Source organism: Natator depressus, chromosome 10, assembly GCF_965152275.1.
Source record: "Natator depressus isolate rNatDep1 chromosome 10, rNatDep2.hap1, whole genome shotgun sequence".
Classification (NCBI taxonomy): Eukaryota; Metazoa; Chordata; order Testudines; family Cheloniidae; genus Natator; species Natator depressus.
The window spans coordinates 59,373,676-59,390,231 of NC_134243.1; the positions used below are offsets into that span (position 1 = coordinate 59,373,676).

At 39.5% G+C, this 16,556-nt stretch overlaps 2 protein-coding genes across 4 annotated transcripts in view; one reads left to right on the top strand and one right to left on the bottom strand.

Moving 5' to 3' along the window:
• Nucleotides 1–2,829, top strand: part of CCPG1 (cell cycle progression 1) — a 56,393-nt gene extending 53,564 nt beyond the window's left edge. Inside the window, exon 9 of one of the 2 annotated variants that reach the window (XM_074966303.1) lies at nt 1,547–2,829. In XM_074966303.1, the coding sequence (XP_074822404.1) occupies nt 1,547–1,730 (184 nt within the window). In that variant the 3' untranslated portion in view covers nt 1,731–2,829. The remainder of the gene's footprint in view (nt 1–1,546) is intronic. The other variant, XM_074966302.1, reaches the window with a different exon arrangement.
• PIGB (phosphatidylinositol glycan anchor biosynthesis class B) lies at nt 2,254–16,541 on the bottom strand. Of its 2 annotated transcripts, none has more exons than XM_074966306.1 (12): nt 16,341–16,541; nt 14,557–14,692; nt 14,044–14,161; nt 12,860–12,964; nt 12,512–12,642; nt 11,367–11,426; nt 10,802–10,853; nt 9,166–9,377; nt 6,888–6,952; nt 4,399–4,612; nt 3,412–3,589; nt 2,254–2,838 (listed from the first exon to the last, which is right to left on the bottom strand). In XM_074966306.1, the coding sequence occupies exons 1-12, from the start codon at nt 16,528–16,530 to the stop codon at nt 2,719–2,721; spliced, it is 1,581 nt and encodes a 526-aa protein (XP_074822407.1). In that variant the 5' UTR covers nt 16,531–16,541; the 3' UTR covers nt 2,254–2,718. The 2 variants fall into 2 exon arrangements, with proteins under 2 accessions (XP_074822407.1, XP_074822406.1); XM_074966305.1 differs by having other exon boundaries at nt 11,367–11,507.
• Nucleotides 16,542–16,556: the final 15 nt, after the last annotated feature.

Here is a 16,556-nt window from a genome sequence, read left to right on the forward strand (position 1 = left end):
TCCATTTTTAACACTGGTTACCAATAAAATTGCAATAACTTTTAAACAACACTCCCTCCCCCTCCCCCTCATTGTTTCTTAAACCCCTTCATGGGGAGGGACAGGTATATTTGATAACTCTTCTGAGAGTTCTTTCCTCGTACATATGACTCTACCAGCTTTTTAGGGGTTTTTACCATTTCGCTGTAGCTTGCCAGGTGACTGAGCTTTGCTGTAGCTGTCCCTTGGGTGTGGATCTTGATCTTTTAGCCCCACAATAAAGCTTTTTCAGAGGTGTTGTAATCACTTTCTTCCCCTGCTTAAGACCCTTCTTATTGATGATGCATTTTGCTTGGATTTTTAATACTTCAACTGAGTTATTCCACTTACATATTACATTCTATTTTAACTGTTTTTTCTTAGCCTCTTGAGGGAAATAAGTCCATTTTGATCTGATGAGAGAGGCAAAGTTATGCTAATATGTTAAAAAAAAAAAAGTTGTATCTCTCTCTTCTTCCAGTTTACAGTAGGACAGTAACATAACTTTTCCCATTGTACTCTTCTCTATAAAGCATATTTAACCTTTTAGAGCAAGAGCAGTTTTATATTAAAAATGTAAATGTACTGTTTGTCTTTTGGACTACTGTGCTGCTCCCTTCCTCACTCAACTCTTTTTTAAATATTTTTGAAATAGTTTGTCATATTTTTTTAATCTTATTGCAGTTTAGCTTTTAGAGAACAACTCTCAGCTGTTTCTTTATTGGTAATAATGATCAAGGGGTAGTTTCTAATTCCTGGTTTTGGTAAATGAAGCACCACATCTAACTAGGTGTATTTATTTATCTAGATTTTAATTTGCCTGTCCCATTTTAGTATTAAGAGCTTTTTAATATTTTGATTTCTCATGACTTTATTATTGGGCAGCTTGTTTTTCTATGCTCTGAATTAATTCTGAATGAGACTAAAACATCTGTTTACTGTTAAAGGCATTTAATTTTAAATACATTTAGTGACTACGTTATTTATCACTACTGGTGAGAATATTAAGCAAAGTAAGACTGTATAGCCTTTTGCTTCAAAAGTGTGGGATGTGAGACTGTAGTACAAGCATAAAATTCCTTGGAGTTCCTATCATAGCAAAAAACACAAAAGATGAGGTACAACTGTTTAACTGCATCCCCCAGCCCTCCACATAAGTGCTTGTATTGTGCATACACAGACATACATTATGGTGCAGATGTTTCTATTTGAAACTTGGTTTGCGTATGGTCCAAATGTCTTCATGTAAGAGTATTGTTCAGTCCTAACCAGTGCTGTGTTCCCTGCAAGTCAAGCAGAGTGGTGTGGTATGGAAATTTGCACTGGAGTTTATTTACCCTGACCCTAACTAGGGCTTTGGGTAATCTATTCAGTACATTTTGAGAGTACTAAGCACATAATAAATAAAAAAACCCCACCAACTGTAACTCTCCTTTGAGCACTGGTAGTGAAATAATAATCATGTATGTAGTTGATTTTATTAAGATATTTTCAACAGCTCTAACCAAATTTTGTTTACTCCTTTCAGTCGTCCTGCTAAAAGGCCTACTTTCACACAGTCTGAAAGTTCCAGACATGAAAAACAAACTCAGAAGCACCACCACCGTAATAAGAGAGAAGGTAAATGGCATAAACATGGTCGCAGTAATGGAAGACACATGGCAAATCTTGAAATAGAATTGGGGCAATTACCCTTTGATCCAAAATATTAAGTAATTTGTGTATGGTAAAATCAGGAAGATAAGTAGATAATTTCTAGTGGTTCCTCAATGGAAACTAATTGTTTTTCAACAAAACTGCAAGGTGCAAGTGTTTCTTTATACAGATTGATTTTTACCCTGCTGTTCAAAAGCATCAATCATTTTCTCTAGTGTTGCTTTACTGTTCTTTGGAAGTGATTTTGGTTGTAGTTGTACTGTTATGGAAACTAGGTATGTTGTGACTTTTCTGTGAAAAATAGGCTTAATTGCATTCCATTAGTATAGTTCAAACTTGAATCATACATAATGTACATGTAATTAACATGGTTTGGTGTACTAACTTCATTTCATCCTTCAGAAAGTAGATCTAAATTATGGCAACATATCTGTTAATGTTTTGTAATCTTATACTTGCTTCTTGTCTTTTTTGGGGGTTCAAGAGCCTGTTGACTTATGAAGAATTTGCTGTGCTGCATTCTAATCAGCTTGCTGACATATGCACTTGAAATTTCTTGCACATCTTCATATTGTGGAAGAAAAATAAAGAGATGTTGTGGGTAAAAGTCTTTATTCATAAACAAATTTAGCATAGGTGTACAGTCCCATAGAGTTACGAAGAAGTCTTGTCTTACTCCTCTCCTCTAAATCACAACAAATATCATGCAGTAGCTGTTGCTGGTGTTCTGTTAATTATTTATAGAAGTCCTAAGACAGATTAACTTTGTTTTTTTCCCTCCACTCTTAACACCAAGAGATAAGATGAGAATATTGCCACTTAAGTTCAACTTTTCCACCAGTGAAGAAGCATCACTAAACCGGTTACGTCCAGTATAATCCTTATCTACTGGCTATAAATTTGAGCCAGGCCTGTCAATTTTGCTTACCTATTTTTAAGTATCACTGCCCTCTGTTCTGTACTAAAAGGCTGTTTAACCAAGACACCACTGTGCAATACTGACTTAAGTTGGTCCCAGTTCAGAAACTGATCTTGAAGCATGCTTCATTTCACCTTTCTTGTGTAGACATAGATGTGGCTTCCAATTCGTCCTTGAGGCATATGGGTGTGAAAGACAGTAGCAGTTTTCTCATAACCATTTAGAGCAAGAAATGATGATATTTCCTGTAAATAAATACACTTTCATTTCCAAACAGTCTGGCATTTTTATACTGGTGGGGTACAGAACTGTGTTCCTAAACTTCTGTTAAACCAACCACTCAGCTACCTATAGAAGTTAGGTTCTGTGTTGTGGGAAGGAGAAATACAAACCATACCATATCATGACCCTTGGTTAGAGTGAAATCTTGCTCAACGCCCCCACCTTGGACTTTACAGAAGTGTTCAAGGGGAAAGAATTCTGCTGATTGCAGACTCCTTTACTCACTTTATGCCCATAAAGTCACTCAGTGCAAACCGTGTAGATTGTGTCTGTGCACCTCAAACTTGCCTTGGCACAGCAGTACTTCATGGCACAAAGGATTTGCTGGGTACCCATGCATGCCCTCTCTGGGATCTTTCCCTTCACTCCAGTGACATAGTAGTAACTATGCTGTATTTTGGGCAAATGTTCAAGTCATACATTTTTAAAGGCTAAAGGTCATTTTCAAAGCTGCAATTTCAGCTCTCCCTTCTATTTCTTGTGCATATTTGTGTTCTTAGCCTGATCTAGATAAAGTTAACTTGCAATTAACATACCTGTTCTAGCACACTGAAGAAGACCAAGTGAGTAGGTAATGTACCATTGTAAAACTCCTCATTAAGCCACATGAGTGGATTAGAGTAAAATATATCTGCTTCGTCAAGGTAACTCTCGTTTCCAGTTAGGTCTGGAGGACATTGAAGAAATCTCATTGGTAGAGGACAGTGAACATGGCTAGGAGGGGGAAAAGAAAAAAAAAAAAAAACAGATGGTTGAGATCCAGTGTTAAGTGATCAATTTAGATCTTAGTTTCAATTAAGGATGCTATACTGTAGTCTGTAAAACATCTTGTTCTCTTATTTTTCCATGATCAGTAGGTGCATCTTTCTGTGCTAGATACATATTGTTTTCTCATTTCTGTATTTCAAGTAAGCATACAGAAAGTAAAATGAGGTGCCAGTAGTGAGTGTGGTTGCAATTGGAAAGGTTCATAGGAAGCAATAATCCACAATCTGATTTATTTTAGATTTTAATAGCAAAAAGACCATCCTGAGTGACCTCAGTCCTATACTGGAGCACACTTTGAAAATAACATTATATTGTATCAATCCTTTAATTTTTATATATGTATCAGGATGTGTTACATACTGGAAGAGTTACTTTAGTCATGTCATACATAATAGTTCTATCTGTTAACCAGGTAGCAGAAGTCAAGGAAATAAGTATTAAATCTTGACTCCCCGCAGTAGTTAAATATTGGAGAAGGAGTGAAGCAACGCATACTGCTAGGGCAAGCATAAGGGACCATCACATATGTCTAACTCTAAGCTGTTTTGGTAAAACAGGAAAAAATGGAGATGCTGGGTGGAACAAACAATATGAAATCCATTTTTCCAATTTATTATTTCATACAGAGTTAATACAGATGGAACAATTTGGTAATAGATGCACATTATCTCTCAAATAATTCAGTATCTTTGAGGGGAAACAATTGTATGCTTGAGTAGATTTAGTATTACATACTGTATTAGCTACTTTATTACCTGTAAAAAGGAGTAGAGTGGCATGGCATCATTACAAAGACAGAAGCCCATGATTGGTTAGAAGAATTGTTACAGAGCTGCTGCATATGCATCATGACATCAAGAGAGCCACGCTGGTGAATCAAACCAGTGTACAGGGCTGGGAGTAAATTTGATAAAAGCAGGAAGGTTATTGCAGATTTCTTCCATGTCTTCAACTGTTTAAGAGAATACCCTAAAGTGAGAAATATAAAACAGTTAAGCAGATAGGCAAGTGTTAACTATTAGTCTACAGCCCTCTTTTGACATAGTGCAACTTACTGAAAATTGATTAGTCATGGTTAAATTAGAAGCAAAACAGTTCCTTATTTTTAAATAGTCAAAGTCACTGCCCCCTCCAGTTTTTTGTTTAGAATAGAAAAAAAGGGCATGTTTTCTATGGATTCCACACTCTAAAGTTGATGAGAGGTTAAGCTCTTGAACCTATTTTGTGATTCAGAGCTGCAATTAGGGCAGGTTCACCAGAGCCAATGCTTAATTTTTCTAGGCCTGTATTTAATTCCATGGAGTGGGAAATCATTTAAGAAGAGGGTCGTGAATCCGTTTGAACAAATGATAAGGGAAGACTGTTACCGAAGTGTCTGGTTTAAGTGTCACAGCACATGACATACTTCCCACTGTCAGTAATATGGCTCTCTGGTCTCTCCAACACTTTGAAAGGCCTGAAGCACGTTACTATACTCCAAATGAATTGCTGTTGTAGCAAGGGAAGTGGGGTTAGGTGCTAAGCAATGCTTCAGCAGCTGTGGGATAAAGGGAAAAGCAGCCAGGAGCTTCAAAATTACAGTGATGGGTGTTGACTCTTTATCAAAGGCTACCTTTCTGCAATTAAGTGGACTGTTAACAAAAAAGCAAGATGGTATAAAACACCTGACTAGGACTTTGTCTACAAACTTAAGATGAACCAGTTCCACTTCTATCAGTTTTTAAATTGACATTGTTAAACCAGGGCAACTCCTGTGTAGACACTCTTATTTAAATTTAAATCAGGATTATTTTAGTTACAGCTATTTCTAATTAATGTAAACTAAAGCAAAATAAGCCTGGCTTAAACTGCAATAAGAGTGTCCACACGGGGTTGCCCTGGTTTAAATAATGCTGTTTAAAATTAAACTGGTGTAACTTTGTGTGTGTTAACAAGCACCAAAAATCTGTTTTGTAATTTTGCTCAGCTTTCATGGCTTCTGAGATATCATTCTTCCAGCCCAGGCAAAACAACAATTTAATATAAGAGTTTTTTAAAATAATACCCTTTCTACATCATGAAGCAACTAAAAAGGAGAAGTGCAATTTTACCTTTGCATTTAAATGTAATTGCAAATGCAATAAATTCTGTAAAAGTCAGAGGGCATGAGCAGGATAGGTTCACACAATTTCTTTTTAAAAGACACTACCTTAAGGGCATTTGACTCCCAGCATTTTTGAGGGGGCCCAGGAATGAATGGGAAATAAAAGAACAGATTCAGCTAAAAGGCAGCATTGTTGAAAATCTAAATGTTAGAAACTCATTTTTATGGCTTTAGAGCAGGGGTGGGCAAACTTTTTGGCCCGAGGGCCACATCTGGGTATAGAATTGTATGGCGGGCCATGAATGCTCACGAAATTGGGTTTGGGGTGTGGGCTCTGGGGTGTGGGCTCTGGGGTGGCGCCAGAAATGAGGAGTTCAAGGTGCAGGAGGGTGCTTTGGGCTAGGACTGAGGGGCTCGAAGGCCAGGAGGGGGATTAGGGGTGGGCTAGGGCACGGGGGTGGGGTGGGTGTGTGTGTGTGTGTGTGTGTGTGTGTGTGTGTGTGTAGGATCTAAAGTGGTGCTGGGGCTTAGGAGTTTGGGGTGCAAGAGGATGCTCCGGGTTGGGACCAAGGGGTTCGGAGGGTGGGAGGGGGATCAGGGTTGAGGCACGGGGTGGGGATGGCTCAGGGGTGTGGGCTCAGGGCAGCGCTTACCTCAAACAGCTCGTGGAAGCAGCGGCATGCCCTCCAGCCAGCTCTGCTGCCAGCTGCCCCATCCATAGGTGCTACCTCTGCAGCTCCCATTGACCGCAGTTCCCAGCCAATGGGAGCTGCGAGGGCAGTGCTTGGGACAGGGGCAACTTACGGAGCGGAGCCCCCTGGCTGTCCCATGTGCAGGAGCTGGAGGGGGAACATGCTGCTACTTCTGGGAGCCATGCGGAGTGGCCCCCAACCCTGCTCCCCGGGAGGAGCTCGAGGGCTGGATTAAAATGGCTGGCAGGCCGTAGTTTGCCCACCCCTGCTTTAGAGGTACCATTTAGCGGTGCACCTAGGCAATAGTTGCTCCTGACCCTATGATTCAGTCTGTTTTGGTGGGGCTGTAAGTGAACAGAAAACTAATTCTAAACAACTTGACCATAACTAAACTACAGCCTATATTTCATGTAACAAAGTTTCTACAGAAGGGTAATCACCACACAACATTTAAAATCCAAATGCTTACCACAAAACACCATGCAAAATGGCAGTATGGGATATATAAACCTGAATTCTTTGTGGCTCAGCGTGCTGTAACAAAACAGGTATGGTACTACTGAAATAAAATTATAGGAATCACAGGTTTGTTGACGATTCAATAGCATGTTTTATAGCAGGTGGGATAGAAAAGACAACTTGAACAGATGTTTAAAAAACTGAATTGTAAGCCTCCTCCTCGCAGTCCTGGCTGGGGATTTCTGCTCTATTATCAAACCACCACATTATCTAAATCCGTTCCTTGGCCCCCAGAATGAAATATATGGGGCACGAAGAAGGGATTCAGAAAATGTGGTGGTTCAGATAATAGTGTTTTGGAAAACAGGAGTATACTGCAGCTGCAAACAAACTACCATTTTCCAGGAACTTTACTAACATATGCCAGTTACCTCCAGACAGACAGATAAGGAGGAGCATTCAGTCACCCCACTTACATAAAGAAAGTTGTGCAATAAATATCATGCTTGACTACTGTGACAATCACATACTGTAGATGTTTTTACACCCTGGCAATGAACATATTAAAAATCTAGATCATAATTAGTACTTTACTAATTTTGTGACTGGGCAACAAAATGGTAGATAAAATTCAATGCTGATAAATGCAAAGTAATGCACATTGGAAAACAATCCCAACTATACATACAAAGCGATGGGGTCTAAGTTAGTTGTTACCGCTCAAGAAAGAGATCATGGAGTCATAGTGGATAGTACTCTGAAAACATCCACTCAATATGCAGCAGCAATCCAAAAAAGCTAATAATGTTAGGAACTATTAGGAAAGGGATAGATAAGAGAAAATATCACAATGCCATATAAATCGATAGTACGCCCACAACTTTAATATTGCATGCAGTTCTAGTTTCCCCATCTCAAAGATATATTAGAATCGGAAAAGGTACAGGGGGGGACAACAAAAACGGAGAAAGTAAATAAGGAAATGTTATTTATCCTTTCACATAACATAAGAACCAGGGATCACCCAATGAAATTAACATACAGCAGGTTTAAAACAAACAAAAGAAAGTATTACTTCACACAACGCAGTGTCAACCTGTGGAACGCTTTGTCAGGGGATGTTGTGCAGGCCAAAACTATAAAGAATTAGGTGTGTTCAAGGAGGGTGGGTCCATCAATGGCTATTTATCAAGATATGGCCAGGATGCAACCTGTAAGGAGAGACTGTTATCTTGTCATAAGCTGCTGTTCTTAATACCAAGTGAGGAAAAGTGCTGGTGGTGAATGAAAACGTACTTGGGCACACTACAACTATGGAACAAGATTCATCTAAGCTAGGACCATACTACTACTCAATACAGTCCTACAACTTGTGGAGTCAGCCACAGGAGGCCCACCCCATTATACCCAGATCAAGTGATGTATAACTATCACAGTTGCTCCTATGCCAGCTTCCTTCCTGCAGGTAGTACAGGGGGCATGACTAGGGCATCAGACTACTTTAACTTGTGCTATGGGACTGGAGCCGTACAGGATTGGGCCAGTGCAAGGTAGTTTAAAACCATTTTTGCATCCCTCAGTTTTGTGACCCAGTTACAAAATTTTTCTATATTCTATTAATACCATGTTCTGAAACACGGGAAGGCGTTTAACATTATTTGATATTTAAATAATCACGGTCACCTGTTTCACCTTCACATGGAACAGTCTGTTTCTACAGTGAGTGGTGTGTGAAGAGACTGAACAAACTAATCCTCACTGCCATTTCTCATCCCCTGCAAACTGGTGCCTTCACCTCTGGTTGTCTTTTGTCATTTTGACAACAGACAGGACAGATTTTTATATTGCAATAATCTCTGAATTGCTCCATATGCAAGTCTTTTCAGACGATTTCAGAAATCTTGAGTGAAATTAAACAAAAGAATGTGGCTTCAGGTAAACAAGACTTTCAAACTCACTGTGCTGCTGAAAGCAAACACCTTTTAATGATTCAAAGAAGTTCTCAATTTTGCTGCAATGCCCAATCTGCTCTCTAATCGCTTACTGTGCCACCAACATCAGTTTAGAATTATTCCATTAAGCCACTGTAGTAATGTTAAACACAGCTATGTCATACCATTGAATAATTTATTGTAAAATATTTGGATAATTTTTGTAATTGGACACTGCAATTTGAATGAAATTTTCTTTGCATTAATCTCTATTTTGTTCTAGAGAAAATAAGTTATGATTTTGACTTTAAAAATAATGTGACTGATTCAAAGTTCATTACATTTAAGGGAACTTACCTGTATACCAACACTGTCCAAACCACTACCACTAGAAAGATCCGATACCTCTTTGGTGCCTGGATGCAGCCGTGAATAAAGAAGGGTAGATGGGTGCCCAAAATAACCGGCAATCCCTGGGTCAAGTACCAATGCCAAGGATGAGAACCATAAAATGTCCCCAAATTCTGTAGCACATTAAACTTCAAGAATTTCAGCTGAACCAGTATCCACTGAAAGGTTAAAAAAATGAATTAGTGTTAAGTATGAAAATGTTAGATTAAGTCTGTCTGGTTCTGTTATGCAGCACTGACATTAAAGGATACCATGATTTACATTTTTACCGAAAATCATTACAGCAAGTTTTTAAAAGTAAAAACTATCTTGTGAAAGCAATTTAGTTACTTTCAGCAGTTAATACAAGTTACAAGCATTATGGTTTGAAAGTTTTCTACTACGTTTCTGTCATACAGAATAGGCCTCTTATGCTGAACAATACAAATGTGAAATGTTTTAAAAATCTACACACAATCAGTCTTATGTGGTCACTAACTTCCACAAAAAGTACAGGCTTATCTTTTACAGTTAGTGAATCCTTTACATGAGACATGGGTTGTCCATAGAACTTTCTTTTAAAAACTAGGGGCAGGATTCTCAGATTTGCTCAACATCGGTGTAATCTGCTCATATTTAAGTTACTTCAATGGAAGCAGAGTTGGATCAATGCTGAGCACTTCTGAAAATCCTACACTAAATATTTTATACATCTCTTCGAGCCCTATAGAATTCTCTTCTGCACACTTGCCTATTGCTCTAATACTTCTCTGTTACCTCTGTAATGTCTCCTGCTTGGAAAAAATCTTTTCTACATATTGTATGACATTGGGTTAGATGGACAACTTCAAGTTTGCCAAAATTGTCCATCTTACAGTAATATCGGCAACAATCATCAATATATTTAACACTTCTTACACAGAGAGCTGTGCATCTTTACCAGCGTGAAAGCTGAAAACATGCAGGATATGACTTAGAGCTTTTGCTAATCTTTGTTTTACATAACTGATACCTACAAAAACTGCTTTTTGTAAATGGTAAGTACTAAACTGCTGAATACTTTATGGTAACACAAGATGTCAGAAATGAAGTTTTACAAGCAGATTTACTAGGACAGTGCTAACTAGGATCTGTAAATACTTTTAGAAGCAAATAAATACCAAAACGCTACAACTAAGCTATCCTAACAGAAATTAATGCTGAGCTAACCATAACACTACAGCTCTCCCAGAACATAAAATATGCTGCAGAGAACAACTGTGTAAAGTTTAGTTATTCTGTACATAATTAAATTAACAGGCAAATATCTCTGAACACTGACACTAAGTATCAGTGAATAGAGAAGCCATTGCATTGCTAGTCTTATTTGAAATGGCATTCTAGTGATTTAACATAAGCGTAGATATTAATGGCTAGAATTATACTCATAAGATTATAGGATACAGACGAACTGTTATTTGAGGTGATGCCAAAGGCAGAATGTACAGATCTCAAATCATTGAGACAGTGACCTTGAATTAGGAAAGTGTGGAACCATCTGCCCAAGTACAAAATTGTTAAGAATGCTTACAAATTTAATTTAAGACATTGTATGGCAACTTACCTCACCAAAAAATACACGATCAATTATTAAAGAAATCCCTAGAGTGACCAATCTGCAAAAATCAAGAAAAAGCTCCTTGTATTAACTGACATCTTCGGAATGTTTAGATTATACTTTTCTTCAGCTTGCCTCTACGCTTCATTGTGTATGTGTCACTGTCCCCTAAACTAGTCACAGTTACTTAGAGTGATTGATTCACCACACTTAGCCTTTCCGGAACAACCACTGGTTGGCTTGGAGGTCCTCCTCATATTTTCCCCTCATGAGATCTTTCCATGAAACCTCCCTCTTGTGGGGATACACAGCATTTGTACAGGAAGCAATCCCCTTCTCCAAACTGTTGCCGTAGTGTTTTATTCTTCACTTTTGCACATCTCCCTAAGTTGAAACATTCAGGAGGTATCCTGCCCCTGGCTACAGTCTTATTAGTTTAAAAAAAATAAAATAAATATTGATAAGCAGAATTTCTAAATGAAACCTGTTAGTATGGTATAGATGGTAACATATAATACTTACTATTTATTAGGCACAGTGTCATAATTTACTGAATTAATAAAATACCTACCCTACTGGAATATAGCTGTACAGAACAAGGTCTGCCTTCTTCTGTTCTTGCCAGAAATGCCTGAGCACCAAAGGCATCCACGGAATTACAGCAGTTGGACGAATAATAAATGCAAGTGTTACCAACGTTAAATATTTGCAACTAGAAAAGAAGAAAGTATTAATTAAACTGTCAGAGTACAATTATAAAAAGAGACTTAACTGATTTTTCATTATATGATATTTTGGTCTAATGTGACAGGACTACCACATTTTTCATGTCACCATGTTTCTGGACACTGACTCAGGCAAGTGCAGCATACAGACTTCTGTACACAGCTCTGCCTTTAACCTTGAATCTTTAGGTGCAAACGCTTATTGGCCTGGTTCTATGAAAAAACTGTGTAAGACTTATGCAAGACTAAGTATCTAACTAGAATACAGGCTTTTTAAAAGAGTAATTACTCAGTTCAAAATTAGTTAATACATTGACTCTGAATACTTGTTTGGCTTGAGTGACCATCTTTCATGTCCTCCTTAAATTCTCACAAATTAATTGTCTCTACACTTCCCTAAAGATGAAATTAATGTCCCCCACAGGTAATTATTTGGTTTGAAATGAGGAACAGCAGAGTAGTCATTTTACACACCTACTACCATCCCCTGCAGATGTGTAGCAGCAGCACCAGTTACCATTCCACTCAGGAACTAGAACAGCTGCAACTTCTCCACAAACTGAGGATCTTGGGTTGCTGGATCAACTAAGGATTAGGTTCCTATGGCCCCATCCCCACAGCTTATTTGGAACCAGCACAAAGAACTCTTGGCATATAGAGAACTTGAAGGCTCCATAGATGGAACACCTATGCAGTCTTGCCTTGAGGCTTAACTGGTTTGCATGCCACTGCACTGGACCTGTGCCTTTGCATGAATTTCACCCTCAGTAACAAAAGGAATAGTTACCTTCCATATTATCTTTATACAACCTGAACTAATCTTTCTAAATTCAGAAGCCTGTGGATTTGTTCCAACAGAAGTAAACATCAGGGAAGATAACAAAAGGCAGGAAAAGTTTATATATGAACAGAAAGCATTATTTTAACAATTGCATCCATTTTGATTATCCCAACCAAAAGTTACCAATGTTGTTAGTGTAAATTCTCTCACCTGCTCTTTGTCTTTGAGCCTTCCATGGGATAGTAGAAAAGAGCAAAGATGGTAAGAACGGTTTCCATGGTGTTTGTGAGAGTTCTGGTACAGCAATACCATGTAAACCAAGAGCACAACTGGCAAAGGTACTAAAAACAATTATGAACAACAGGGTATGGGGGGGGGGGGGAAGCGTTAATACAATATTTGTATAGCCTTTAACAAAAGTGGTGATAGCATTTAAGTCTAAAACCTTTCAGACATTTACTAATATCATTAAACCATTTCTTAATTTCTGCAGTACACTGTATGCTAAAATACTATAAGGCACATACATAAGACATGTATTTCAAGGCTTAGACTCACCACCCACTTTGCTGTTTCTGCATTTTCTAGATGTCTCACTAATGAGTAAAGCTTTACGTCTGCTAGAGCTGACAGAAGTGCTTGCACAAGTCTAGGGATCCAAATCTACATTAACAAAAAAAAGAGAAAGTTTCCTTATTTTTCTGACTCGTTTCTGAAGCCCCTATTAACTCCCAAGTTTAACTGCAATATATAAAACTAGGAGATTCTTGAAACAGCAATCCACTGAGGAAACAAAACTAAAGGACTAAATGTCCTCTGTACATTTTGATGGAAAGCTCTTATTATTTTAAATACCGTAGTCCTAGAGAAAGATGAGTCCAGAGTTTCTATTAAAACCAAGCAAAGAAAGCCAGTCAATTTGACATTCAATTGAAAGTTTCCAGAAACTCAAGGCAGCACTTTCAAAATTGTTCCACAATGATGTAACTCATCTTCTAATGAAGTCAATGGGAGTTTTATTCACTGTCTTCAGTGGAAGCAGAGTTATGTCAATACCGAGTGCTTTTGAAAAAAACCTACCCTCAGATTCTGTTCAGTTGTTAGTTATTTGCAGTGGTCTTATACTTGCAGCCAAAGTAATCTGCTAATTAAAGAGCTGAGTACATCGTGTTCCGAGTCTAATGGCTAAGGATATGATTTAATCACAGAGGTCACAAATTCTATGACTTCAATGAACCTCTGTAACTACTTCAGCTACAGCCCCCTGCCGCAATGACTGTGGTGGGGGCTGGAGCTGTCAGCCTCTCCCCGGCTTCAGTCCCCTCACTCCATTATTTGTACTAAAAGTCATGGGCAGGTTGCGGGCTTCCATGAATTTTTGTTTATTGCCCCCGACCTGTCTTTGACTTTTACTAAAAATAACCGTGACAAAATTTTAACCTTACTAGTGGCACAACCCTATCTTCTTTGACATTTGAAGAGGTTGACAGAGGTCAAGAATCACCATCTTCAACCCCACTTCTGCCACTGGAGCCATGCAAGGGGACCCTTGTGGCCAGGCAGAGCCACGTTAACTTAATTGAGGCTTCGTGCGCCGGCGAGTGTTTCACTCACATGGATCCAATGGCCAAATCTGGGTCTTTCATTTTATGTGGAGGGCAGTTAAATTTCTTACCTACAACACTTTGAAATTAATTTTAAGTAGTATCTGAGCTTTTAAAAAATATTTCCTTTGTACTTACCAGCAGCTGAACGTCATCCTTTGCCAGCAGCTGTAAAACTCTGTAGATAGTTGCAAAGAGTAGTGGGTATGAATAACCCCTTAAACCTTCTGCCCATTCCCAGGTCAAGTAGCCATAATTAGTAATATTAAGGATATTTAAAGAACTTAAAAGTTTTCCTGTTAGTGTTCTGCTTATTCTCAGGATTTCCTGATTCTATGTCAAAAATCTTACTCTGTGGCCATTTTCAATTAATGATTTCTGCCAATGGTCATGTTAATTTCTCACTGCCAGGGAAACCTCTAGCTTAACATGCCTCCTACCAAAAAAGGACAGTAGTAGTGACATAGCTCCAGGAAAGTTACTAGGATATATAAAAGCATGGAGCGGAGAGAGCATTACTGGGGCAATAAAGTCATCATAAACAGATATTACAGTATTGAGGACACAATTATGACAAAATGAAAAAGTGAGCACACTTAGTTCAATTCGAGAAAGATTCCCCTCATTTTAACTTCAAAGAGCAAAGGATATTTGAATACCATATGATGTGCGACTTCAAGCGACTGCCAATATTCATCTGGAACAAAGCTTGTCTGGACTAAAAAGCAGTTAAGTACTCGCAGAGTTATGGTAAACAAGACCAGATAAATGTTCTCGCCAATAAGATCTGAGAAAGCAAAACATTAGTTTAGAGAAAGTCCTTGTTATATTCACTGAAATAATTGTTTATGGCTATTGATCATTGAACAAAGGCATTCTCTTTAAAATGATAGCTTTTAACCGTATAGTAGCTTGATCTTCTTAGAAGTGAGATATATGGTAGCACTTCTGAACACTTCCATTGTAAGAAAAAATACACATCATACTTAATCCTTTGTCAAGAAGTTCCATCATTTTATGTCTCATTTTGCAGTTTGCACTTTAATAGCATTATTCCTCACAGCCTCCAGTTTGATTCCATGTTGAAGTCTTAAATGATTGTAAACTACTGTATCATCAAATCAATTGCAGTGACTGAAGGATCAAAATCCAAATTAAAACTGAATTTAGTGAGAACTTTTCAAATAGGTACCTTGGACAGTTATTACTGAGGAAGAAAGAGTTACTGGCTTTGGGTTTAGTTATTCTTCCCCACAGCTGGCTTCATTAAAAAAAAATTGCTCTCTGGTCTGGAATCTCAGCTTTTATAGATATATATTTTTACAAGTAAGCCACGGGCTCTCAAGTTTGTAAACATTAATTGAATGTAACTGCTGTAGTGGTGTCTGATTTTGCAGAATCTGAAAAATTGACAGAGGTGTGAGTAGTCCTGTTCATTTCACTGGTTACTGACTCTGATGTCCAGTGAATGATGGCCATTTGAATTAAGAATAACTATTTCAAAATTGATCAAAGCATGAAGGAAAGGTGAGGAAAGGATAGAGGACACTTGGAGCAACCAAAAAGTGTTACTTTCCCAAGGTTTCAGTGGTGGCAAGCAACGTTCTTCAGAGTCCCCTGCTACAGGGTCAGTTATGGTAGCCTCCTTCCCCAGCAATGATGGCAGCAGAATGACACCCTTAGGGGCCTAATCTGCTCTGGTGGTGACTGCAGGGGTCAGGCTGCTCCCTCCCTTACTGCCCCTAGCTGCAACTGCTACTCCCCCCTCTGCTGGAGGCTGTCTACAAACTCAACTCAAGCACATCAGCTATATTGACCTCTCCAGTTTCTCTTCATAAATGTGAGCTAGAAACTTTTTAAAGTAAAAGATTCGATTCTAATGTAATCGGTTGACTTTGGGAGCATGCTACTTTTCTTACGCCTTCATGTAATCATGGGTGTATCCTATCCTAATCAACGGTGAAGTCTAGCAGAGCAGCTATACGAAGTTTTGAAGTGCATAACTGCTGCAAATGACATCTCACATTGGAGTCCCAAGGAGACGAGTTTGCGGGCACAGTTTCGGAAGAACTGCTTCCTCCGCCCCGCCCCTTGAAGAAAACACCTCACACGCAACCTGGCGTAATTAAGAATCCCCTTGGGTCCCTCCCACTTGCCCAACTAACAACGGGAAGAGACTGCAAGCACCTGGCCCACTCTTGGCTGGGAGAGAGCCGAGACCAGCCCCGCTGTGCTGGTGCCTCTCAAACCCCCACGCAGCCGGCGGGGCACAGCCTGCCCCTCTGTTGGGGTGCCTCGCTAAGCGGCAGAGCTCCCTCTCCGATCGCTGCCGCCCGGGGTCAGAGGGCTCAGCGGGACACAGCGCTGCCTATTCCACCGCGTGCCCAGCCTCAGGCCCTTCCCTCAGAGCTTCTCCTCTCCCGGGCTCCCCTCACCTGGGCCCCGCTCCCCGCCGGCCCCCGGGGCAGCGCCGTACAGCGCAGATTTTCTCTTCCGGAGCCGCACGGTATCGGCGCTGCGGGTCCGGCCACGGGGGAAGAACCCGCCTCCACTCCCCGCCCGCATGTCGGATTCCGCTCTCTGCATGGAGCCTCGAGGCCTAGCGGGCCACTCTCTCTTCCGCATTAGGCGGAGTCAGAATGACGCCTGGG